A 27,267-nucleotide genomic window follows, 5' to 3' on the forward strand; every position below is an offset into this window, starting at 1 on the left:
GAACCTTTGGAGTAAAATGCTTCTCTTATATTTTGAGCCTTTTCTCACGTGTGCAAGTCGCTGTGTAGTTCTATCCCGGGGGTTACGAGACTAGCTTAGGATCCGAGTATAGCGTTCAATCAGCAAGACTTATCAGTAAGCATCACCTGAATGCATAGTAAATAGAAGAAATTTTAAAGACTCGTAGCGTCATTTGATGATCTATTAAAGTGGTTGGCTATTATTTTTTAAGTGTTAAGTGTAATTTTATTTTGGTGTTGTGGAGTGAGACCACAGTTATCTATAATCATAATTTAGTTTGCATTAGACAAATTGTTTAAAACTAGTTAAAGACTCTTCTAAACGTGGAGTACCCTGTTAACTCATTACTGATATATAGATTCACACATAAGCAAGAAAAGTTTTTTGGACAAAACAGATACTGTTGGAGAAAACGCTAATGGAATACATACTTCAAACGATTACCACACACGAAGGAATTCGTCTGACAAATTTCGTAAATGCCTATCCTTTTCATTTTTGAAAAAGTATTGATATGATTATTTCGTTCTCGATTTATTTGTATGTCGAACAATAATCATTCATTGCCCAGTTAAAATAACGCTTTCGACTGGTGTATAGGATATAAGTGAATGGTTTCACAATAAATTTTATGCTCTTAAAAAGTTATTCCCGTTTAAAACATGTTAGTCAAGGATTCGATCTGAGTAACGCTTATTTCGACAACTTGTCCACGTTTTAGAAAATAAATGAATATCATTAGGTGTTCACTTTCATATTTTAAATAATAATCATGTTTACGTTCACAGCTTACGGGTAATGAAAAAAACTAACAACATTTCTTTACTATTTTATAGTTTTATGTTTGGTATGCATTTAGTAGACAGTTGATTAAAAAAATAAGAGTAAGTCGAAGAGAATCCAGTGCTTTTTGAAAATAAAAGTAGATAAGGATAAAACTATTAAACCAGTTTAGTGAGAAGCCCGTGAGGGTGAATCAAGTGATTTGGTAAATTCTAAATAGCCTGCATCCTGGACGACATAATTATGGCTAGAACAGTTGATTGAAGCAACGAAACTAGCACAAAGTGAATACTAAGTACCAAGTTGTAGCTTTTAGGAGAGAAGAGGTGTTACTTATCACTATTTCTTAGTGATATCACTAACTGAAACCAAAAACAACAGTGAAAGTGACAAAACCTTATTAGTTCTTCTAGTGAATGAATCACGTCACTCGAGCAGTATGACTCAGTCTTTTGGTTGACTATGGTCTCATCAGAACTACGCTTCATCCTGATAAAACGTGGGATCATCCTTCATCCTATTTTTAATATAGACGTGGCTTAAATACCTTCGAATTCTGAAGTCTCAAAATATTATATGCATTATATTGGTTATCAGTGCCAAACGTCTTCGATTTATTTTGACCAGCACATCTCAATCAACAACTTAAAATTAACTTTCACAGTACAAACTAAATGAATACGGGACATGACCAGATTAAAAAGGCAAAATTACGTTCTTTTACTCATTTTAATATTTGGTCAACATTATTTCCATTTTTCTATTCAATATGATGATTATTCGGGGCAGTATTTGTTTCCGTTTTCCACTGTGATATGTTATTCAGTATGGTATTAATTTATTTGAGTATGATGTTTTATTCAAGGTACAATATTCTTGTATTAAATTAATGTAAACTATGCACAACATGATATGTAGTATGTGATTCGTCATAAATGTGGGTATTTTTCATATATGTAATCTCATTCCAATTAATAATCAAAATGGTTGTATAAATCAATACATATAAATGAGTGTATTTTCGACTGTTGTCGTTGTCTTGTTTGGGGGTTCATACATTTTGGTTTGTGCCAGTCTTGATGTTTTCAATTCGCATTATGGAGATTGCAAGGGTTCCTCGACTTTTTCAAATATAAGTAATAAGCGATGCTAATGTAATAATAACTGACATCAGAATAACCGTATATCAAAAGGGGTAGTATTTCGGGATCACTGGATATTCAGAAATTAGTTAACAAATATTCCTTAACATAATCACTAAATTGTTTGTTGTAGTTACCAACATTTCACACAGTGGATATACCAAAAACGAAACATGCACAGCATTTATACTGCATATCTAGACTTAACAGCTAAGTGGATAAAGTGATGGAGTTCGGAGTGAACAGTACTGGAGTGAGCAACGACTCTGGGACGACATTACCGCCTTTAACCACACCGTTAGACACCATTCATCTCTGCTCATAATGCTTATGTAACGCATTGTTGTAATGATTTTTTTACAAGACAAATATTATACTTGAAACAATTAAATTTACTACTAAGAACAATGATAAATTCAAATCCGTACGTGTATGTTGTCCGTGAGGAACAGAATAAACACTATATTTAATTACTATACTTCTTTTATAGTAAGGTTAAGGGATTCAATTGATTCCACCCTAATTGATAGATAAGTGGAATAATTCTAAAATCGTAGTTTGTTGCTAGCACCGAATGAAGTGATAGAAAATATGCGAATAAATCTAAACTAATGATGAACTGAGAAACGTTTACGCAAAACATAAATTTTAAACTTAAAGGAAATCAAATGAATCGTTAGTTTTGATTTTATTGATTCATTACTTGTGGAATTAACTCCCCGTGTAGCTCTACTAGGGTTACTTCCTATTCCAAGCCTAAGTATACGAGAAGGGTTGGGCATGGGGTCAGCAACCATATCCTGTACAAAACATCCTTGCTAAAAAACGCCAACCAGAATAAACAAATTAAACCATTTAAACCGCGTCCTCCAAGTTGTAGGGAGAATTATAACGCCTCATGGTTAAAACCGATGTTCTTCAGAAGTCACGAGGCCGATGCCACTTCTAACAACCAGAGCAACAATTGATACAAGTACATGGAATGATCGGACAATGTGAGTGATCAGAAGGACTAATCAATTAGCTACGGAAATGGGGAGATACAACTTGGTGGTTCTTGGAATCAAGAAAACCCATTAAACCCAAGCTGGACAGCAAAAATTACCTACGGGAGAGATGCTGCTGAACTTCGGTCACGAAGAGAAAAATGCTCCACACACTCAAGGAGTTGCTTTGTTGCTGTCCAAAGAAGCACGAAATGCACTTATAGGATGGGAATCTCATGGACCCAGGATCATCAGAGCATCTTTCAAATCAGAGGAGAGGATCATGATGAATGTTATCCGGTGTTATGGACCCACCAATGATAGCAATGACGACGATAAACATCAGTTCTACGAGAGGCTGCAATCTATCATAGAGAAGTGCCCAAGAAAGGACCTGATAATCCTGATGGGAGACCTAAACGCCAAATTCGGAATGGACAACAATGGTTATGAAGATATCATGGGACGGCATGAACTGTGAGAAACGAACGAGAATGGTGACAGATTTGCAAATTTATGTGCACTCAACAAGTTGGTTATAGGCGACACGACATTCCCAAATAAACACATACATTAAGCTACATGGGTTTCACCGGATCACACCACGGAGAATCAGATAAATCATATTCGCGCCGGTAAAACATTTACAAGGTCAATGGGAGACGTGAGAACTAGGGGATGAACTGACATGGCTTCAGATCACCACCTAGTTATGGGGAAGCAGCACGACCTGACAATATACCAGCTGAACCACTAAAGTCAAACATGGAAGTAACTACAAACATGTTCCACATTCTATTCAGGAAGATTTGGGAGGAAGAACAAGTGCCATTGATAGACTGGAAAGAAGGATACCTCACCAATATACCAAAAAAGGAGATCTGAGTAAATGTCAGAACTACAGAGGCATTGCATTGCTGTCAGTACCAGGAAGGCTTTTCAACAGAGTGTTGCTGCACCGGATGAAAGACTCAGTAGACGCCCAACAAGGATGCCTACTCTCCCTCTTTCTCCTGGTCATTGACTGCATTATGAAGCCTCCATATCAGAGGGGAAGCACGGAATACAATGGACAGCTTGGATGCAACTAGACTATTTGAAATTCACAGATGACCTGACCCGTCTATCCCATACACACCAACAAATATTGGTGAAGACAGCCAGTGTAGCAGAAGCCTCTGCGGTAATAGGCCTCAACATTCACAAGGGAAGAGCAAGACCCTCAAATTCATCACAGATAACATCAACCCAATCACACTTGAAGGGGAAACTGTGGAAGAGGTGGAAACTTTCACGTACCCGAGCAGCTGTCAGTCAACGTTATAGTCAGAATCTTCACTACGAACGTCAACACAGTTTTACTGTACAGAGCTGAAACGTGGAGAACTACCACAACCATCATCAAAAAGACACGAGTATTTATAAACAGTTGTCTACGCAAGATACGCAATATCCGTTGGCCGGATACCATTAGTAACAGTCTACTGTGGAAGAGGACAAACTAACTTCTAGCCGAGGAGGAAATTAAGAAAAAACGTTGGAAGTGGGTAGGACATATATTGCGGAACTCATTAAACTGCATCACGAAGCAAGCCCTAAATTGGAATCCTGAAGGGAAACGAAAAAGAGGAAGATGAAAGAACACATTGTGTCGGGAATGGGAAGCAGACATGAAGAGGATGAATAGCAACTGGAAACAAGTGGAAAGGATTGTCCAGGACAGGGTTGGACGGAGAATGCTGGTGAGTTGCCTATTCTCCTCCACTGGGGATAGCAGGCCAATGTATGTAAGCCATCATTTCAGGCATTCGCCTTTGAATGGTGTTTTACATTTTCAAGTTAAATATATCAGGACTTGTTATGATGTATAAAGCTAGCATTTGCTATGAAAATCTTTCCAAGTTGCTGTCAATTACAATTAACACTCATCCAACCAATTGAGAACTTTTAGCACTCACTTCTGACGGCCTTCGCTGAACCAATGACGTTATTTGCCGATATTTCATGCTCAAGGAGCATGTTTTGAATTAGTATGCTGGCCTACCTTCGTCTTCCTACTGATTCTTTGGGACATTATTTCATAACTGATTTTCTTGTTTGTTGTTTGTATCCTAACATTTGTGTATAAAACTGCAACTGATCACTCTCTTATATACATTTATATATCATGTGCGCCACTCCATCCTATTTGAGACTCTTCACTTGTTTAGACCTGAATTCGAGTTGATGTTCAAACCGGGACTCGAACAGAGTGGGATTCTCTAGTAGGACGAAACACACGTCCTGGATTGTAGTGCCAACCACCACCATCTCTGCTTATCATTCTGCAACGCCTTACAAAGTTAGGATTGCTTATAAATAGCATAACGTGTGTTTGCGGGCATCGATTTAGGTGCAGGCGTGGCACTGACTCACCAGGTGAAGAGGTTTTAGGTTCTGAATCTCTTTGGTCAACGAAATCAAAAACAAAGAGCGTATTCATCGAATATTTCAAAACCAATTAGGACAAATTGTACTTGAAATTAACCCGTGGATTTTAGATGCACCAATCTCTCAAGTAGACATCTTGAGTGATGCAACAATGTCACAGCAATATACCCTTATGATGTAGTTTTGTTCTCTGAGCTGGATGGTCGTGGAGCTTTCATCGTCCTTCTGAACGACACCATCAGCACAAACTTCGGGTAGAGAACAATACTCCATTAAAATCATCCACTTAAACTACAAATCTTCTCCACCATCTCAAAATACACCCTTAATAACGCAGATAATAGGTTTGTAGTGTACTACACATAAACTTACTCATTTCGGAGGTCTTGCAGAAGCGTCGAACCCGATAAAGCCGTAGTTTTAAAGAGTAAGCATCAGAGGGATAGAAGTGTAAATGAGAATTCATGAGGAGTGATTGCTTCATTCTTAACATGTTTTAAGAACATTGGATAAGAATACACTGATATAACATTGTAATACGTCGGAAACATAATGTTTTCAAATCAACTGACCATCATTATATAGCATGTTCAACTAGGTACAAGAATCTACATTGACGATCGGAGAGCGTATCCAGGGAATTCCTACTCACTGCCTTCTCGTGGCAGTGGTGTTGTTTACGAAATTGAGAGTACGAAAAGCGAATGTCCGGCGTTTTGACCGGGTGATGGGCACGAAAAGTCCACCTACGGGGGTTGGAAAACCCTGATTCCAAACCAATGGTGAACATGGGCTCCAGTATCCTGAAGGAACAAATGGAGTATGAATCAATCGTTGATCACTGGCTACCATGGGTCTGCATCTCCTCACGATGCTCCACTGCCTTGTGGATCAGACCTTCAGGTCAAAGGCTCCGGGTGTGGCCTCCTAAGCAAACCACCTGCTTCAGTCTGGACACCCGGGTAGTATCACAGCCCTCACACAAATCAAATGAGATTTGTGAGGCGCATGTGTATCTGGTGCCCCACTGTACCAATATTTATGTGCTCAATTAATTAAATAAATAAACCCACGTCTTCATGGACACAGTTACATCCATAACATGGTGGCATTTAAACAAAATTGGGTTTGACACATTAAAGCTCTGGGTTATACCTGGAGTACAATGCTTCGCTAATTGGTCACCTCGGTAACCGTTATAATACAAATCTCAATGGTGTATAAAATCAGAAGGCGAAGAGAAGCTACAGCTACAGTTTATTATCAAATGACGCAGGGCACAAAGTTTTAAGCACATGAGCAAGCATCAGCGAGCGAGAGCAAGCAATTGCATAGGTAAGTTTATTGTAAATTGTATAAGGGCGCAGCAAAACAAAAAAGTTAATAGTGGGATTTAAGTGCGTACATATATGGGGTGGAGGATGAGTCATGGAATGGTATTTAAGTAATCAACTTTTGGCTAGAGTTGTCATATGCTCTAGTGATCATAACAGTACAAAAAAATATGCAAATTGTTACTATCCACATGACAATGTCCGTTAAGTAAATTACTAAAAGGGCTTAACCAAAACTAATCATAATAGAGGTTGGTTGTAGGATAGTTGCTATATACTAGAAGTTCTTCGAATGTTCTGTTATACAGTCGTCTTGAAACAAGTGGGCGGTCGTTTAAGATTTCTTTGAAAATAAGGGCCTGGTGAAAGTATGGAATAAGAACACATTCAGTTGTAGTTCGTTTTCGCTCAGTCCACTTGATTAGGGTCCAAATCAACAAATTGTTTTTAATGAGGCTGTTGAAAGTTCTTAGGAGTGGGATCTGACTGCACTTAATTTATGTGCGCATAATCACTACAGACTTATTTTCATTCTATAGTCACGTCTTGTCATTTTTCCGATATATTCTAATATCATGTCTATAATCTAAGTTAAGAAACGTCTGCTCGCTGAAATACAAGCAGCAACGCCGTCGCTCTCGAACAAACAAGGAAATAAGCTACGCGTCCATGAATCAGTGGTGTACTCGTTTTCAATGTTCAACCTGAGTGTGATAAAAATTATTTTCCAGCATTTCTTCGTTCACTCGTCAGATGAATACTAAATATAAAAACATCAGTTTACCAGGGAATTTCATTTTAATCTCTACCTTTAACTTTATTCGTTCTTTCCACCTAGTAAGATATGATGAAGTGCAGTGATTGCTTCATAAAAACATATAGATGGCTCTAAATGGGAGCGAACTACTCAGTGGAAATCATGTTATATATGCAAGACCCATCAGTTTAATTTGCTCGGCAATGACAGAAACTACGCTTTCAATAAATGATGAAAAAAACTGTTACTCTCGTACCAGATAATTCCACCTATATGCAACTTTCCCGATTTTCATTGACTTTTAAAATTCATTTACACTACCAAAGCCAGTTTAATGACCCAACTGTTTCAAAAGCTGTGTAGTCTCTGAGATCACACCTTGATATCAAAACTTGTGAACAAAGAAATCAGTTTTTTCTTACTAGACAATAACGAAAGTAGTGAACAGAATGACAATTTCGTTATAGCAGTAGTGTACTAAAAATGACCAGGAAGCATGGTTGTATTACTTCAGGCTGTCAAGTTCATCTAAACTAGTAAATTTTATATCAAATCTGGAGTACTTTTCAAGTATTTACTCTGAGGATTTATTTATCTCTACGGTGATTCTTTAAAAACGTATTTCTCGTCTAATGTACATTCACCACTGAACACATTTTACTCTTATTTTACGTCATGATGATTTTTATTCCCACACTTTTTACCGCTAGCACGACAGTTACGTGACACATATTCACCAACCTCTCAATAACTCCTGGTTACATGAATAACACCCAAGAATAAACATCAGGCTTTAGTACCGTGCTTCAATAATAGTCCACTTCGATAACCGTTATTATACCAATCTTAACGGTGTATAAAATCGGAAGGCAAAGGGAAGCGGCAACTACATTTTTATTGATAAATGATGCAGACCTGAAAGCTGTGGGCACATAAGCAAGTGTAAGCGAGCGAAGCAAAGATGATGCATAGTGGAGATGGCTGGGAAGCCAACTCGAGAGCGAAGCGAAAACAATGAGTATTGGAGATGGCTGGGAAGCCAACTCACTATGAGCAAGCATTACTCAATATTTATAATCAGACAAAAATGAATGATAGACATATGATGAATAAGATACGAAATGTGCATACACATACGCTCATATAAAAAGGTAGTCAAGGTTAATAGGCGAATAATTAACAAGATCAAAATACGACTCAATGTATAGGTGAATTGGATTGGCCAGTAGCTAGAATAAAGTATATGGGCTTAACATATAAACTGATACTACAAGACTTTAGTTGAATAGAGACTTCAGCATTTCATAAACTCAGAAAATGATCTGGAAGGAAGGATATTCACTCTTCATCTATAAACATGCGAGGACTTTTATTTGTGAAGCTGGTTCACCTAACTTACCTTTTCCAGTTAGAATTAACATCAACTAGTCAGTCCATGTAGCTTCCTATCACCCTCAAATTATCAACCCGAATTAAAGGAAATAAATTTTCTCATTTAATCACTGAGTGTTTATTTAATGCTAAAAACGTATCATAAAAGTATATGGGGAGTTTTTACTACCACAAAGCAAACCGTTTGTTTTAATGTATCGATTCTGAGGTCGACTTGCTAGGAATCAGCTGTATTCAGTAGTTTTCGTTTCCTTTTTAGACTAGCGAATCGCCAAGATGGGTCGGATTTTCATAGAGCATATGGGTGGACATAGGATTATACACTGTCAGTATTGTGAAACCCCACTGACAAATAGGAGCGAGATACTTAGCACTCGCTTTACAGGTGCTACTGGCCGCGCATTCTTATTCAATCGTGTTGTTAACATAGTTCACAGTGATATACAAGTACGTTTGGTATTGAGCAACTCCAGATAACGATTGTGTTCGTTTCAGGACCGTGTTATGTTGACTGGGCGTCACTTAGTAAGAGATGTTGTGTGCATCAAGTGCAATACCAAGTTGGGTTGGATGTATGAACATGCTATGGAGGAGAGTCAACGATACAAGGAAGGCAAGGTGATATTAGAAAGAGCACTTATAATGGAAACAGAAGGTCTTGCCGACCCACTTGGAGAGGAGCAGTAATCGTATGACTGATCTAGTTATTGTGACACGTTATGTATATACATATATATATATATTATCATATACCATATTACTCCTCATTTGACGTTCAATTTCATAGTTTTTCTTGAATGAACAGACTTTTTTCTGGTTAAACATATTATCTTTACTTACTATTCGATTTGTAAGCACAATCTTACAATGACTGCTGACTTGCACTCAGTCTATTCATGTTACGCCGTATTCGTTACTTTGTGTATTCAGAACCAGAAAATAAACTATAAAGTTTTATAGTGTTTAACAAACCACATTCTCATTACATTGGAGTCCCCAGCTTCATTTCTCCCGAAACTGCATGGTCCGATAATCTTTGCTTATGTTTTTTGGTGTGGCTCTAATTACTTGTAAATCTATGTGGTTTGGTACAGCATGTGGGGCTCTATTTACTCACAATCTGTTTAAGTATGTTAGTGATATTATTAAAGTGGCTGGTTTGGTCCTCACAGTATTCTGTAAGGAGCTGGATCTTGGATTCGGATTGGGATTACTAACTTCTGTGTACCCAGTAAACATAACTCAGTCTTAATGCAATCACTTTGGTGTTAGACATATGCACATTACTCCACGTCAAAGTAATCACACCTATTACTTGTAATGATTTCCTTTGGCAGTCCTGATTTGTTATTCACTCATTCATGTTTCACTTTTGGCTTATCTATAGCAATGGTTCCTAGTTGATGAACAGGAAGTGTAGGTCTCTTGTGTCCCTTAATTCTTTTAGAAGGGCTTGCTTGTTAGACATCGAAAATATACTACATGATGAAATTTTTTACTCATGAATCGCTTATAAAGATCTGAGATTGGATAAAGCTAAAACCCTCGAACGTCATACACTTAATCGTATCGATGCTATTAAGTCCCGATTAGTTGGAATATAACTCGACATATTTCTAAGAAGTCACTCATCATATGGATCGTCGTTAGATGAACGTGAACAGTTTGAGGATTGTTTTTACTGTCACTGAACAGTGATCCCACACAGCTAAACTCAAATACTTAAAACATGTAGATGTGAATAAGATAATAATTTTCAAATGAATTCCGAGAAATACATGTTTAATCATACTTTCGTCAATCCAAATGCAGGTCTTATCAGAGGGCTCCAAATCCTGTAAAAACCAATAAACTTCATACGCAAATACAATCCCGAAACCTAGTAAATCAAACTTATGATCTCATTCCAACATCACAAGAATTTCAGCATTTCATAACCACGGTACTTAATTATTGTCATGGATGCATTAACGCAAAATGGTCATAATGACTTATTAACCAAAAGTTATATATATCAGCAGATTCTTCTGAAAAGAAATAAGGACTGAGTCGTAAAGTAGACCTGACAAAGGGTCTGGTGTGGTACTTCTTGGTGCTCAAGGTTACTTGAACAAGATGGTACTAAATTTCCCAAGCCTAAAGAAGTAGACAAAAACCTACAAATTGGAAAACAGCTAACTGACGTTAAAAATCTGAATATGGAGACAATAACCGCAGACTTGTATAATCACATATGTGCAATGGGTTCGATCATCCCGCGCTTATGTGAATTGCCGAAAGTAATTAAACCTGGATTAGTGTCACGATCTATGTTGGACACGTCTAATTTACCCTAACACCTAATCGCTAGCTGAAAAATTGGGAGCAGTTATAAGGTGAGGATCTAAGTATTCTGTTGATACTTTTTCAGTTTATTAAAAGTATTAAGAATGCTAGTACTTCCGGAAAACTCATTCCCTTGCTTGATATTAGTTCTCTGTTCACCGGCGTACCATTAACTGGAACTATATGGTACATATGTGATCATATTGATTCTAAATACATGGATGTAGGCCTACCAACCGACTACTTGAGAACTATTGTTAAGTTGTACCTTTAATGTCCAGTCCAGTTTCAACAAAGAGTCGGAGTCTCCATTGGGCTCAATCTTAACAGACTGTTTCATACCCAAGCTGGAAAACAATCAACTTAGTTCGATCATTAGTCGATTTAATCTATAAAAAAGACATGGACGACATGTTTGTCATCTGAGACAAGAATGTTGAGTTGATTGACATTTAGCACTCTTTCGATACATACCATCTTTTCAGGTATTTCACATCAGGAAATCAAGTAATTCATTCTACTTCAGTCCTTGATGCGCTTTTAACAGGAAAAAGCACGGAATGGCCAACTTCTATGGCTGGGTTCACTAAGCAGAACGAGGAATCTGGTTGGCTCTTTGTGTTGCCAAATACATATATTTTATACGGAATGCAGTGACAGACAACTTGCAACTTTGGCTGTAAACGGATATACAAGTCGCTTCATAGAGATTATAAATGGAAGTCGGGAAAAGGGATCCGGCAATTCCGTTTCAAAGAAACATCTTCATATGAATCTGAAATTTAAAGGTGACCAAACTTCTGGTGTAATTAAAAATCGGTTAACGGCGGCAATAAAAAGAACATTCCGAGGAGCAAAGCTGCGACTAACGTTCACTAGTAGGAACTTGTTTTTTGAATCCGTGATATATAAGCTTCCTTGTCTGACTACCTGTACGTACATCTACCAGTTCATCTGTTGTTGTAGAGGAAGGCATATAGGCTGTAGCCAGCAGCTGCTTTCAACTTGGATAAGAGAACATATCCTAATGTGGTTCTACAAGAGTGAGGGGGCAGCAACTAGGCGTTGCATAGCTGAATATCTAACCAATTACAATCACTCCACTGGTCTACATGTTCTATACTATTAGTCCAAATCTACCCAGATTTCCTTGTATCCAACCTTCTAAAACACTAGCTCTTACCATCCGTGAGAACTCCCAGAATTGCGTGTACAAAAGACGTCTTACCCTTATCTATATAGTGAGCTTAAACCATCATTATTATACTTCGTATTTGAAAATATCCCGCTGTCTTTAATTATTCCTCATATTTCTATGAATTCACTCATAATTGTTTCTGACATCACTTCATTTGATTTGACCCTTCTATAACCTTTAATTATTGTAACAAACATTTTAGTTAGCTAACTCCAACCACATTATGATCCCCTGCTAAACTATTAATTTGACAAGGCCTTTTATTTGCACACATACAATCTTTTGTTGTTATCTACACTACATGATTTAATACTATAACCGTAATCACATTAAGCAGATGGAACTATACAACCTACGCCGGCGAATACTTCGAAGTACGAATTCGCGACAACACGTGACTACCAAGAAGTACATAAATAAACACATGTTTCTATAGATTCAGATCTTGATGCTCTCCATCTGTTAGGAAAAGGTGAAAATTAAACTAAGAGTATTCGTTTTTCATTACTGAGTGAATTAACCCGTATCCCCCTAATTAATGTTCATGGCTCTCTGAACTAACCAATGTTAACTTTACCTGTCCAAAACAAGTCAATTGACCATGAACTACACAACTTCGTAGTACAAATACTCCCATTATTTATCTATCGAGATTCCCAGGCTATGCTCTAGTATTTTATCTATATGATCATGTTAGTCTAATTGGGTGTTTGGGAGGCTATTATGTGGTGGATAAAGTACACAAAAACATTCAAAAAAATATATAGCTAGAATCAGATCCTATGCTAAATTACTGAGACCTTAACAATGGTTAAATAATATGGCTAGTAAGAGACTAAACAAACCACCAATGGCTCTTATCGGCTTGATACAAAACAGAGTAGTTAGATATAAAACTAATGTAATGAGCTGGAAATTCATTCCTGTACAACTAGTAACAACTTACGATGTGGCAAGCAATGACGAAAAACATTTTCGACGTGAATTACTAGGGAATAATCACAAATTAATTAGTTACTACGCGTACATGAACACACTCTGCTATAATAACAACAAAACAAAGTATTATATGACCAAAGGTTTTAGGTGTATAGTGAGTGTATTGGAGGACTAAAGCACTACATATCCTTCGTCATCGAAACCAGGACACCGTAAATCCATGTATTTAATCACAGAACAAATAAATCATTAGTAACAGTTTTATTTGATTAATTCAATAGATATGTTTCATCTATGTTCAGGGTCAAGATAAGAATGTAAAAGGGCATACTAACTTCATTGAAGAAATTGTAATACATCACTGGTTTAAGACAGATGACCTTTAAATCTAAAAGCGATCTTTTTCTTCACGAATTGTCTTCATGGCTTTGATGGGATCTGTAGTTTTCGCATGTGCAAGCACATCTGGTTCAGAAACACGCATGAAAGGATTGGTTGCTAATTCCTCCCCAATTGTACCGGGAACACTTGCTTGATTAGACGCACGTAAACGTTTTACGGCTTCTAACCGATGTTTAAGCGCTTCATTTTTTGGCTCAACAGTTAAACCGAATTCAAGATTTTTTACAGTATATTCGTGCCCACAATAGACTTTTGTTGTTGTTGGTAACTTGGAAAGAACTTCAATAAGTGCCTTAAACCTACAGTAAAATAAATATATATACAGGCATTTCTCAATGTGACACAAAAGTGGGTTACCACGGTAAAACAAATAATGGACTGAAGCTGACCAGTCTGACTAGCATTTCTGGACTATCGAGTACAGGCATTTTGAAAACATGTTTTTTGCCGTTATAACTTTCTACTCAAATTATATTTGGAAAGATTACGTGAATCTACTCATTGATGTTAGGGACTGCAAATGATCACTTTGTTCTGGGATGTGTATCTTGAGCCCATTGCCTCGATAGTTTTACTCAGTCACAAGGATTTTAAGCATAGTTGGACAATGGCTAGCAGTAGAATCCAGTACATGTGTTCTGTCCTATTGTGACTTAATAGTTAAGTGGTCGTTTGAAGCAAAAGGTACTGGCTTTGAGTCCCAGTGTAAACATCAACACAGGTAGACACAAACAACCAAAGAATCTAAATGGGACGAGAAGTGCACTTCCTATTCCTCTGTTAGTTATTATTTAACTCTTATTTAAATAAATTTAACACTACTACTTGTTCCGCATTAGCAACTTTAAAAACAATAACTTAACCATTTTAATTCTTAGAAACTTAAGCAATGTTGAAAATGTTGGTTCAAAATCCAAACCAGTACATATGAATCCATAAGATCGCCTTTTTCTATTTTCAACCAGTATTCGTGTTTATCTTAATAATTTGATAATTCCCAGAACAATGAAATAACGAAATTCAGCTAAAAGATCTTTCAATGAGCTCAATATCAAGCCGTACAAACGTATGAGATTTTAAGGCTTAATTTTATGAAACGTGAACAGTGAGAAAACACGGTGACGGTAAAAGGATTTGAATACAAAGTCATTTAGTGTGGACGAAAACAACACAACGGTGTGTAACTTTCCTGCTTTCGCTGTGCAGTAGTGTTGAGAGCGATAGCAAAAGAGGCGGAAAAGTTTGTAGCAATAGGTAACAATGGACAACTTTTTCAAACTTGTCAAATGAATAGACAATCGGGATTCGGAAGTCAGTCGAAAAATATCGGGAAAGGATGGAGTAATCATTTATTCAACATCAGAGAGATTGGAATGATGGGGAGAGTACTTCGAAGAACAGCTTAACTGAACTCCAGCTTTTTTTCAGTCGCCTACAGTTACTAAATAACCTCAATGGGATGTCGTTATAAGCTGCCCGACTTCTGATAAAACTACAAAAGCCATAGAGAATCTAAAATGAGAGGTTCTGATGAACTACTCTTTAAGAATGGAGGTTCGGTTTTAGTAATTAGGCCAATAGATATTATATAGTCTGGAAACTTGATGTAATCTCACCTGGCTAGTCTCGATAGCTTTATGGTAACTACAAAAGTTAGTCTGACTAACATAATGTTTGGAATATTATCCCCAACAATTACCTAAGGCCTAACTACGGCTCGTGAGATCGAACCCGAGAAGACCAAGACGGTTTTAAACCTGGTAGTGATTCTAGAATACAGATATATCTACTGATTTCCAACCAAAGATGCATTTACTGATCATAAGGAGTTCGACTTCGTGAATGGACAAGTTGTGTGGTAGTATCTGGGATTAAAAGGTGTAACAGAGAAATAAATAAATCTTATACACGCTCTTCAAATACTACTGGTCAATTTACAGTTTATGGGTAACTGTTATCGCAGTTACCAACCCCATGTTGTGTGATTCGTCAGTGTTGACCGCTTTTCTCACTTTTACACAACTTTGATAGACAGTCTTTGGTAGAAAGTGCTCTTATCGTCTGACGTTTTAGAAATTGATCTGCTAGAATTATTTCTTGACTTGAGATACGCAGATGACAGTTCCGTTTGGTGAAGGCGATGACAGAATCCAACCCTCTAACTATCTTGAGTAATAATGCATGTCTAGAATGTGAGCAAGTCTGACAGTTTTAAAGGTCTTTTATGGACAAGACGACCAGAGAAAATAAAAGCACAGTGGATCAGCGGATTAAATCTAGCTGAAATATTATAAGACAGAATACACCTAGTTTATGCACTTGAAATCTGGATTACTGTTTGCTCTGAAATGAAACCTAAGCTGGTAGAGACTAGACGAATACTTGATGATCTGGATAACCTGAAGGCATTTATAACAAGTTGGTCTCGGCTAACAAAACACTGGATCAAACAGTAAAGCCTCATTTTACTTGGGATATATCAAGTGATCATTACCAACCATATACGAGGGAAATATAGTGGTCCTGAGTGCTGTTAGAAGTGTAAGGGCGGTTATTACTTCCTGGTATCCCACACGGTGGAAGAACCGCTTTACCAGAGACTGACTTCGAGAGCTTTCAACCTCTCAGCAACCAGTTCACTGCTTAGCCAGAACTGAAACTTAGTAATTTTAACCTCAACCAGTTCGCGTTATAGATGGCCATAAGTTACACTGACTTACATTTGTTCAGCAGTCCCTTCAAAAAATCTTCCACAGCCCCCAAGGAACAACGTGTCGCCAGTAAATACAGCTCCTTCCTTGGTACTGTTTTCCTCGGTAACCAGATAACATATATGACCAGTAGTATGACATGGTGTAGCCAAGCAATAAACGTTGAGGTTGCTACCAATCTTTATTTTATATCCGTGCGACACAGTATCAGTCAAACCACCAATACGATCATCTCCTCCGTACACCTTTAGTCCCTCTAAGCCTTGTTTCCTGCATTTAGTTACAAGATCGAGGTTTCCTCCAGCGTGGTCCAAGTGATGGTGAGTTGTCAATATGGATTCAAGTCGCAAACCGCGCTGCGTGACTGCACTCAAAATTTTATCAGGTTCCACTGGATCCACAACTGCGCATATCTTGTATTAGATTATACACAAAAAAATGTTAGATATTTTCTTTAATTTGTGCTAAATAATTAAAACTACAGGATATTCTCGAATTATTATTTAATTTAGGTTGATAAAATTGAGACTCAATAAGAACACTGAAATTTCTAATAGCTGGAGATGGGAATCTCTAAATCGAAAGTGTTTTTAGGTGGACTATACGACAAAAAAGTATTCAACTTACATTTGACGCCCTATCGATAACTACATACATGTAGTTATCCGACAAAGCAGGTATAGTTATGACTTCCATCACGCAAAACAATTTGCCAAGTTTTATAAATGGGATTCTTATCTTTCTGACCTGAAATGGAGGACAAAACTGCTCAGGCAAAGTAGATGTAGAAGCCTCAAAAGTGGGACTAGATTAATGAAATTCAGGTGATTTAAATCTGATCCAAAATACGACATTTAAAAACAAAAATCTGAAACAATGCAACCCAAGCATGACTGTGATAAGTCACCAGGAAACAATTTAAGTTTGTCGAAATAATAGAAATGAATACCAACCTGCAAACGAGCTACCAAACGACTGCAAAGACAATATTTACAGGTTTGAACATGTGCGATGTGCTTTCGCCTGCTTTTAAGAGCATATCTTCATTCCATCAATCAAATTTTCACAGAACAGATTAACAGGAGGAAAATGAAACATAGTAATGGGATTCATAGAAAGCCATCGTATGCTACACTATGTAACACAAAATTTCAGTGAATTGCAAACATATTTACTGACGAGATAACGTAAATATATCACGAAATGCCAGTAGACAACCGTTTGTTTACAGTTCCTGGCACCTTAATCATGAATTATATTGTCTACCTAACTCTACTTCTCAAGACCTGTCAGTTAATTTGAGTTTTAAAAAGAGATAGAACTGTCACTGTGTGGCCCACAGTCTTTAAAGCACTTGAATTTGGTTAGTGGTTACGTTGTATCAAACAAAACATCCAGAGTAGCATATATCACGAATACAAAACAAGAGAAATCAACCAATCTCAGAAAGTATGAACCATGTGTGTAAGATCTTGAATGCACTGCAACTCACTTAGAGACGATTGTAGCGGTTTGAGCCAGAAGGTACTGTGCCGACTAAGGAAGCATGCAAAGTAGCGTGAGGGCTGGAAAAGACGGAAGAAACGGCGAGTCGACGACCCAGCAACGCACTTATAATTACTAAGGAGAGCAATAGACAACAATCAGTAATAGCACGAGTGTCAGATTACGACAATATTGGGATCGAGACGAGAAGCAGCTGGCCCAATTCCTTCCCAAATGCCCTTGAACCGAAGTAACAAACTTAAACAACTTTCAAAATTTAATCAGCAGATATTGCGAAAAGATAGTTCTTTGAAATCTAAATTTGAGTTATGTGGAAAGGTTCTTGTTTATGTAGGGGCACAGATCCTCGTTTGATCTCTCGGAAATCTGTCTAATGAAATAAATTTTGCTACTGCTCTTCGTCATGAGCTTGTATAAGTGCTTGATTAATTTGTGGCTACCTCTTGTTGTTTTATTACACTTTCAGGTATTTGGTAGTGTTCAATGGGTGGTGTCCTAGCTACTCAACTTCAGTAATTCTTATCAGTTTGGTAGTTATTTGTGGATATGTATATCGCAACTCTACGAATAATTGTGGAACAATCAATTGAATGGAATTCATCACTCTACATCAATTTCATTGACTACGAGAAAGCATTTGATAGCGTGAACAGGACAACACTATGGAGGCTTCTTCGACACTAGGGCGTGCCTGAGAAGATAGTCAATATCATACGGAATTCCTATGATAGATTAAACTGCCAAATCGTCCATGGAGGACAACTCACTGACTCGTTTGAGGTAAAGACCAGTGTCAGGCAAGGTTGCTTACTCTCACCCTTTCTCTTTCTTCCGGTGATCTACCGGATAATGAAGACATCAACATCTGGAGGGAAGCACGGGGTACAATGGACAGCTAGGATGCAGCTGAACGATTTCGACTTCGCAGATGATCTGGCTCTTCTATCAAACGGGCAAAAACAAATGCGAGTGAAGCCAACTAGTGTAACAGCAGCCTCAGCAGCAGTAGGTCTCAATATACACAAAGGGGATAGCAAGACTCTCCGATACAACACAACATGCATCAATCGAATCACACTTGACAAAGAAGAAGCTTTGGAGGATGCTGAAACCTTTACGTATATGAGCAGCATCATTGATGAACACAGTGGATCTGACGCAGACGTGAGGGCGAGGATCGGCAAAGCGAGAGCAGCATATTTACAACCGAAGAACATCTGAAACTCAAAACAATTGTCAACCAACACTAAGATCAGAATTTTCAATACAAATGTCAAGACAGTTCTACTGTATGGAGCGGAAACTTGGAGAACTACGAAAACCATCATTCAGAAGATACAGGTGTTTATTAACAGTTGTCTACGATAAATACTTCGGATCTGCTGGCCAGACACTATCAGTAACAGCCTACTGTGGAAGGGAACAAACTAGGAACAAGCGCTAGAAATGGATGAGACCCACATTGAGGAAATCACCCAACTTCGTCACAAGGCAAGCCCTCACTTGCAATTTTCAAGGCCAAAAAGGAGAGGAGGACCAAAGAACACAATACACCGGGGAATGGAGACAGGTATGAGAAGAACGAAAAAAGGTTGGGTAGAACTAGAAAGGAAGGTCCAGGACAGAGTGGACTGGTGAATACTAGTCGGTGGCCTATGATCCACTTGGAGTAACAGGCGTAAGTAATATTTTTCCGTCTGAGTGAGTACATTTGTCTCAAGGCAGTAAAGACTTTGGGTACTAGTTGGTAAGTCCAAACAGTGTGAGAAGACCTAATTAAAACAAAAAAAGGGGGAAAAAAGATGATAATAAGATCATTTCCATTGGATTTTTGTATCGTTTATCATTACTTGTTGTAGATTTTCGTTGAAATTGTGACCACGCTTTTATGGATCAAATCCACTTCTTTAACTGCCCATCAATTATGTAAACAGTGCTTCCCAACGAATGTCCCCGTCTCACTAAGGCCGCTGATAGTTTTCTGCATTGATTTTTAAAACCGTTAACACTTTTACAGAGTGGCATATCTATCCCAATTAGGTATTCGTAGATACAACTAGACGCATACCTGAGGATGGAAAAAAAGGTAAGCTTGTAGAATTATGGTCTACTTCGTTTTTGGTATTGCTCTAATAATAGACCTAATCCTAAAATTGTAGATCTGTCATGATGTGACTGTCTGATCTATAAGATCTTACCTGGAAGTCACATCAATGTCTACACTGATTCATCGTACCATAAAAATTGCCAATATATGATGCAGAACACATTCAGACTGGAGATTGAACAATATATTTAGTATGAGTAAGAACAAGTCATACAGAATGACCATGCCTGCAAGGCTGAGCCACTCCACCCGGTTGGATTCCAATGAATTAATTGCACGTCTCCGCTCTCACCATTATCAACCTTCTATTAGTGTTATATGCTGAAGGTCTATTTTCCCAGGTATCTCATGTTCAGCTTTGAGGATTGTTGTTAGGACCAATACCACTCCAAGCTCATTCAAAGCCGCCCGCCGTCTCGTTTCACTCGCCTTGAAAGGCCTGACATGCGGCGGTCATTCCGTTTTTCAGTTGCTATGGGTTTGTCGGGCGTTCGTCGGATTACATGAATTTTAAGTGTTCTCATATTTAAATAGTCTCTTGCTGCAGAAACTTTTCCTCGGAAGATAAAGAAAATTTGAAACTGGTGATTCTGCAATCCCCATCAATAGATGGCGTAGTAAAAATCATGAGGGATCGGACCGGTAAGCAGATCACTGCTGTTGATGTAAAGACTATGAAAGCAAACTATCCACATGTGAGTGTATATAAGTATATTACAGGTTGCGGTACGCGGGTGCAAGTATTTAATATGTTGCTTCAGAATAGCGAACTGAGAGAGTATTCTGAAGTAGATATGTCACTACAATTTGCTCCAGTACATGTGAACAGATAGAATTATATCACAAATATCTTAAAACGGTTGGCACCGATTCTACTGAAAATACTGATAATAAAAAGTGGATATGTACTTTCATCAAATCTACTACGTAGGTGTTCGTTGTGTTCAGCTGGTAATAACGAATTATAAGATCAGTGAATATGGCCTGAACGCCAGACTCCATTTTTATTTCTTCGTTGGTAAGTTGTTCTCAAGACAACGGAAGAAGGTAAGATTTTCATGTTCAGTAGCAGTGATGTAAAATTGAAATCTTAAAATGATATTAACGAACCGAACGCATTGATTATCGTTTAGTGTCACAAACGTTACTTTCAAGAGCAGTTAAAATACACTGATTAGTACATTCTAAAGATATAATGATTCAGTAATGTTTTACCCTATCTCAGCATAAAGTTCCGTATAAAGTGAACTCTGAACAAAATATGGTGGGCAACTGTGGAGTTTGCACTAAAAACATTCAGAGTCTCACTGCTTTCGTCACTAACGAACCTTCGACCGACACACCAGAAAAAACACAATCACGGAAAAAGACTAAAAACCTTGCAATAAGATCAGATGTATCAGTCTATAATCTTATAGGTTACTGACATCTTCACTGACGTATCCAGTGCCACTGACTGGTATAACGGAATTCCTTCATTATTACGTCGAAAAGCGATGCCATTCCCTGTGGTTTACGTAGGCCGGCAGAATATGTCCTTCTGATCCCGTGTACACAATAAACAGCTCTGCAACTAACTGTCTTCGTTGCTCCCATCAACTGAACAATATGGCAGCAAAGGTTTTAAAACTACATGTAAAAACCAGAGTTTTTGACTGTGCAAGCACACTGAGATGCATATTGCAGATACCCTATACAATGGTTTGTTTTTCTTAAGCTTTGTAAAAGAAATCAGTTACTATAAATGCTGCAGCTCCTGATAGCAGTAAAAGGCGAACGCTCTTTGTTTGATCTGTCAAGCGACAGATATATGGGCTTCGCTCATGAATGACGCGGAGTGAGTCATGGTGATGAGTCACTGAACATCTGGTTACAGTGAACAATCCATCTGCCGTACGAATACGGGTAAATAACCAACATCCAAAACCGAAGGCTTGCCTAGTTTGTTATACACAGGATGCTTGAAGAGACATACCTTCGTATTGATGAAAATATTATCGGCTTCAGATGATTCCCTCTCCTTCTGAATATATATTTATTAAAAATTCGCTCTCTTTGTGATGTTTACCTATGTAATAAAATAAAGAAAAGCTTGAGTACCGTAACTGTTGTTTCGGTAACCCTCGTTCATTTAGAAATCCAAAGACATCAGATGTCTCTCAAAACATATTCTCTATTTCTCTGTTCGATATGGATATGTGGAACGACATGATTTAGGTTGTCAAATTTTCAAAATGCTGCTCGTTTGAAGTTAATAGTTTTTATTTTCCTGACAACTGGCTTTTCATTGGACAATGATGGCTACGTTTTTGGTTGGTCTAAATGTGAGAAAGAGAGGAAATACAACTTCACATTCAGAAAACTTTTATTTTCTGAAATAATCCAGCATTCCAATTTTTAAATAGTATAGTTGTCATGTATAGTATCAAGGACTGTCAATTGTGATCAATCAAAAGTGTTTGAGGGAGGGATGCAATACATAAATATTTTCAAATTCGTATTTTAAGGATTGCCATAAACATTAATCAGCCTCATATAACTGTATAATAAGGTTATCATGATTCTCTAAGGACAATTAGACTGAAGTCTCTATAGCATCCCATAGATTGCTTAATGACCACTGCAAGTTCAAGCACCTGCTCGAATAATCCTGAAGAAAGTAGAAGCATATAAGGAGTGTAGTGAATTATTCTTCGCGATAATGGAACTAGAAAATCAACAGCATAATCAACTCACCATCATTCCACTATAAAAATTCAAGAAATATTTGATCGATCTCACATAAAATAAATCCAATATAAACTCATTGCAAATAAACATATTTCGGGCAACTGAATAACCAACAGCCTGAATAAAACTATAGATTAAGTGTTGTACAATCCACTACGACTTCAATAAGTGGCAAAAGTGAGACATATCTTGCGATTAATGCAGGATATTGACTAGTGGGTAGGGTGGTTTCAATCAGCAAGTTTTACAACACCAGAAACAGTGTCACCAGTAAGCAAAGAGTTTCCGAATGTCCCTGATGGTATACCCCGGTCATAGTCACATAATTCTAAAAATCGGCATTGCTACAACACGCTCGTAAGGTTCTGCAACCTGGCTCATAAAGGTATTTAGAGCAACTATTGGCTTATTTCTCACATATATTGATTACAAAGATGGAAAGAAAGAGCTTTAGTATAGCTAGCTGTCTTCTGAAGCAAAGAGGCATATGCAAGAGTAATCAAGATCGTTTACGAACCTCGTTTCGAGCGATTTCACTCTGATATTAAGGTCCCTTAACCTAAGTTTACCAACTCAAAGCCATTACACTGTAGTTGTTGATCGAGAGAATTTAAAGTTTGTAAGCTGCCCGGATGGTTCACCTTCAAAGGCTGATCTTTATTTATGTAGATGATGCTGCCCACCTCCCAGTAACCGACGATGTAATTTGCCCTTGGGATATATAATTCTCCAGAACATATGCTAATTCCATCAAGAAAGCTTTTCTTCTTGGCCTACCAACAGGTCAATGTCTTAGAATATCGCTATTCAAAACCCCAGACATGTTAGGGTGTGTCCAGGTTTACTTAGCTAGACTCTTTATCTACTTGTTACATTCTTACGAAGTTAATGCAGATAGGACACTTGAGTAAAAAGTGTTTGACGTAGTCTTCCTACAACAACTGAGATTACGTTTTAAGTCTTCTTGGTCCAATTTAATGTTACGTATGCAGACTAACTTAAGACATGTATAGTATAGCTCTTTCGAAAAGCATTATTAATCATTGCTTCAACTCAGAATTAACTGAAGTTTTTGACCAAAAGTTAAGCAAATATCCGAAAAATCAGAAAGTATGGTGAAATAATGTAGTTTAATTGTACCATTATTAGCTTCACAATCAGCCTTGCGCTTTCGATTTGGCTGTTAACGCGCGTAGTTAGGATGGTTGGTTTGTGATGATCAGATAAGGTTAGACACGAATACTAGAGTCATCTACGATGCCTCATCAGAATGGAGTAAAATCTAATATCTACCGCGGTCAGCTCCCGACCTCTGCAACTTGTCCTGGGTCCCTATATACCTGTGATTTTCATGATGATATACAGAATGTTGTGCAAAAGCGCACAGCGCTTATGCCAGGTCAAATGGATTTAATATCAAACCAGACATCAAACTATCATCCACTCCCTATAATTAATCATCCTAACCTCACCGTTTGTCAGAAATCGTTTTGTGGGACGGTAAGTTGATTTGTTTTCGGGAATATGACTTTGTTTTATAAGTAGTAGTGCTGTTAACTCTCATATTATGTTGCTTGTTAGTAACTTTCAAATATGCTTAGGGTTCGTTTAAACTACCGATTACATGTTATCTCATCTGAATGACACTCAACTGAGTTCGGACTTCGTAATCAGGAATAGATTTCTGCTTCTAGTACTTGAAACCTTGCAGTTACTGTTTGCTTACTTTCTAACTGTGTTGCATGTCTGGCTGACCTATCAGAAGTGGTAAATAGAATGTTTATATAGAAGCACTTGGAGGTAAGTATATATGTGACGATAGACATCACAATAATAATTAGTTTATCAGGATTAAGATTTGCCAAGTTTAAATTATCCTCACATTTTATTTTTATTGTCACTGGGTTTCTGAGGTCTTGAGAGTGACGTGAGGCATTTTGCATAGGGAAGATAAGCGTTAACTAGTTTTTGTTCTAGTTGGATCAGTAGCCGTAATCTCTTTATATATTAGGCGTCAAATATAACCAATAAAACATTTTAGTAATATAATCTTTCGTCTGTAGTTGAAATCCTATTCACAGGTTAGTTCAGAATCCAGTGTAGTTTGTTCATCTTTGGTTACTTGAGATCATACATCTTGTATGTTTAAATACTAACCGATTCGTGTGTTCATATATAATTGACATTTGAATAGCGAAATCCTGACTTTCCATTTCAAGATAACAAGGTCTTCGAAGTTTTTGGACAGAGCGACCCGGAACCTACACTTTTATCAAAAGACTGGCACCTGAATATTTCTTTTCACGTCTGTTCTTTCATGTTTCATAGTAGCCATAAAAACTAATAATCGTCAAACAAACAAACTTATAAATCTGTGTATTGCCTAAGTGGAATTACAAAGTCAATTTTGTTGCCCTTGGAAATGCAAATTGCTATGCTTATCAATATATTGATACTGTTATTGATTCAGAGTTCACTAAATGTGAGGTAAAGTTAACAGCAGCTTGTATGCTTCCCTAAAACTGTTGTGTTTAGGTGAATTTCATCACAACTAAATTTACCAATAGGCTATCGCTAGTGTTGGTTCTAATTTTTAAATCCTTCATTGACTTGAAGCATTTAACTCCAAATTGCTGTTAGTTTGTTTCATTCCATTCACTAAATCCTCATAGTTCGGCTAGTGGCTACATTTTATCTGCTAAAGAAATGATATTTATCAGTTAATTATTTAGTATTTGAAGTCTAGCTATTTTGAAAATACGTACATTTGTGTTATTCGTAATTTCTTACTGCTAATTAGTTTATTTATTTGTCATGATCTTTCTCAAGCAAATGTTTCACCTAATTCAACCATTAAGTTTGTCAATTGAAAAGTCACAAAGATTTTTTGTAGTTGTAAGTCTTATTTTAGCGACAGATATCTCCCGTTTAGTCCATTTTGTCAAATAGCCAGTATGTGGAAATAGTTGTTTTGTTGAGTTGTGAAACCGAAATAATCAAGATGGTTTAACTGCCCTGATGACTGTTTGGTCCTGAACATTACCGTACCTCTGGACTTTTGAAACTAATTATCCATTTTGAAAACACCCGGAACAGCCTTCCTAATACCGGATTAGGCAGTAGTATCACACAGAAATAACTTTTGTGCTCACCACGACTTATGAGTAAAATCGAAGTGAATTAGAAATTATAGAGTACTGTTATCCAAACAAAGCCATCGTACAAATGGGATTTTCATATAAATTAAGTAAATATACAACAGTCATGAGGATTTTTTCTTTGTATGGAAAATTTGCTATCAATGGTGTACAATACTCATCATTTTAAAAGCAGCTTAGTCATAAAACCCGTTTTCTATACTCTCCGCGACACGTTTGAGTTAATTATGTACTCATATCTTCATTCTGGATATTAATGGAGTAAGGGGTTATATAGCTGAATAATTTTATTTAGTGGTGTTCTTATTAAAATAAAGATAGCAACAAATTTAACATCTAATAAGTTTCCAACCAAGTCTTTCAATTACAACCACTCATTATCTTACTGAACGTCTTAAGTAAAACCATTCAGCTAAAATTCCTCGCACCATTTCAAACAATAAACACTTATCAGCAAGAAAAATCCTATCACTTTTAGTTCGTGAATGCGGTTTTGTTCCACTCCACAGTCCAGTTTTGCACTCCCTCAGTTATCAACTGATTCCTGCCGAAAAATTGGGCCTTAAGTAGCATAGACATCCCGTTAATCATATCACTCATTGGAAAGTTTACAGGAATTTAAATTTTGTTGACCTTTTTTCTGAGGTAAAGAAATCACTAAACTGGAGCTTAAAGTCATGCTTGTAGTTATTTTCTACACTGTCTTTTCTGTCACTAAGTTTCCGATGTTTTTTTATTTTTGTTGGTGTCCTTGATGCCTAGTGAAAGGTGTGTTCATTTATAGACTCAATTTGTCACTGAAGCTAGTTTTTCCAAGCCTATCAATATTTTTAATGTTACGTCGGCCTTCATGTATAGTTTGTCTAACATCTGGATGCAGCTCACTGTTTTGTGGAATATTTTGATAGTTAAAACTGGAAAAAATTTCAAATCCAACTTACTGGTTTTTAGCATTTTGTTTGGCTCTGTTGGTGAATTTTCCAGTTCTTCTAAATGATTTATATGAAAACTTCCCAAACTCGATATGCTATATAGCTTTTTCGTCTGAAAAAGCATTTTTGAATCTAGTGTATATGTTCTCATAAGATACAGAATTTTATTCATCACTCATTGGAATTTACAATAAGATTAATTGGTACTTTGGTGACCGCATGATTTATGATTTCCTGATTGACACTGTAACAGAACCACACAGGATCTTTTTTCATCCAATAACTGTAAGAGTCTCGTTCCTTTGAATTCAAAGTTCTTATTTCTTGACATTTCCCCAGTGACCACAATATATGTATCTAAGGTTGTATTGCCGTTTGGGAACTGATACAAAATCACTTCGGTTATTTATTTAC

The 27,267-nt window shown here is 37.2% G+C and overlaps 2 protein-coding genes across 2 annotated transcripts in view; one reads left to right on the forward strand and one right to left on the reverse strand.

Moving 5' to 3' along the window:
* Window positions 1-27,267, forward strand: part of Smp_171850 (putative yippee protein) — a gene marked incomplete at both ends in the record, with an annotated part of 47,283 nt that overhangs the window by 9,045 nt on the left and 10,971 nt on the right. The window contains 2 exons of the mRNA XM_018788758.1: window positions 9,142-9,292; window positions 9,341-9,529. Coding sequence (XP_018654269.1) covers window positions 9,142-9,292; window positions 9,341-9,529 — 340 coding nt within the window. The remainder of the gene's footprint in view (window positions 1-9,141; window positions 9,293-9,340; window positions 9,530-27,267) is intronic.
* On the reverse strand, window positions 13,554-18,137 carry Smp_091010 (putative glyoxalase II (Hydroxyacylglutathione hydrolase)). The gene is made up of 4 exons (XM_018788759.1): window positions 17,913-18,137; window positions 17,048-17,167; window positions 16,430-16,833; window positions 13,554-14,008 (listed from the first exon to the last, which is right to left on the reverse strand). The coding sequence occupies exons 2-4, from the start codon at window positions 17,114-17,116 to the stop codon at window positions 13,696-13,698; spliced, it is 786 nt and encodes a 261-aa protein (XP_018654270.1). The 5' UTR covers window positions 17,117-17,167; window positions 17,913-18,137; the 3' UTR covers window positions 13,554-13,695.

This window comes from Schistosoma mansoni, chromosome W (genome assembly GCF_000237925.1).
Source record: "Schistosoma mansoni strain Puerto Rico chromosome W, complete genome".
NCBI lineage: Eukaryota > Metazoa > Platyhelminthes > Trematoda > Strigeidida > Schistosomatidae > Schistosoma > Schistosoma mansoni.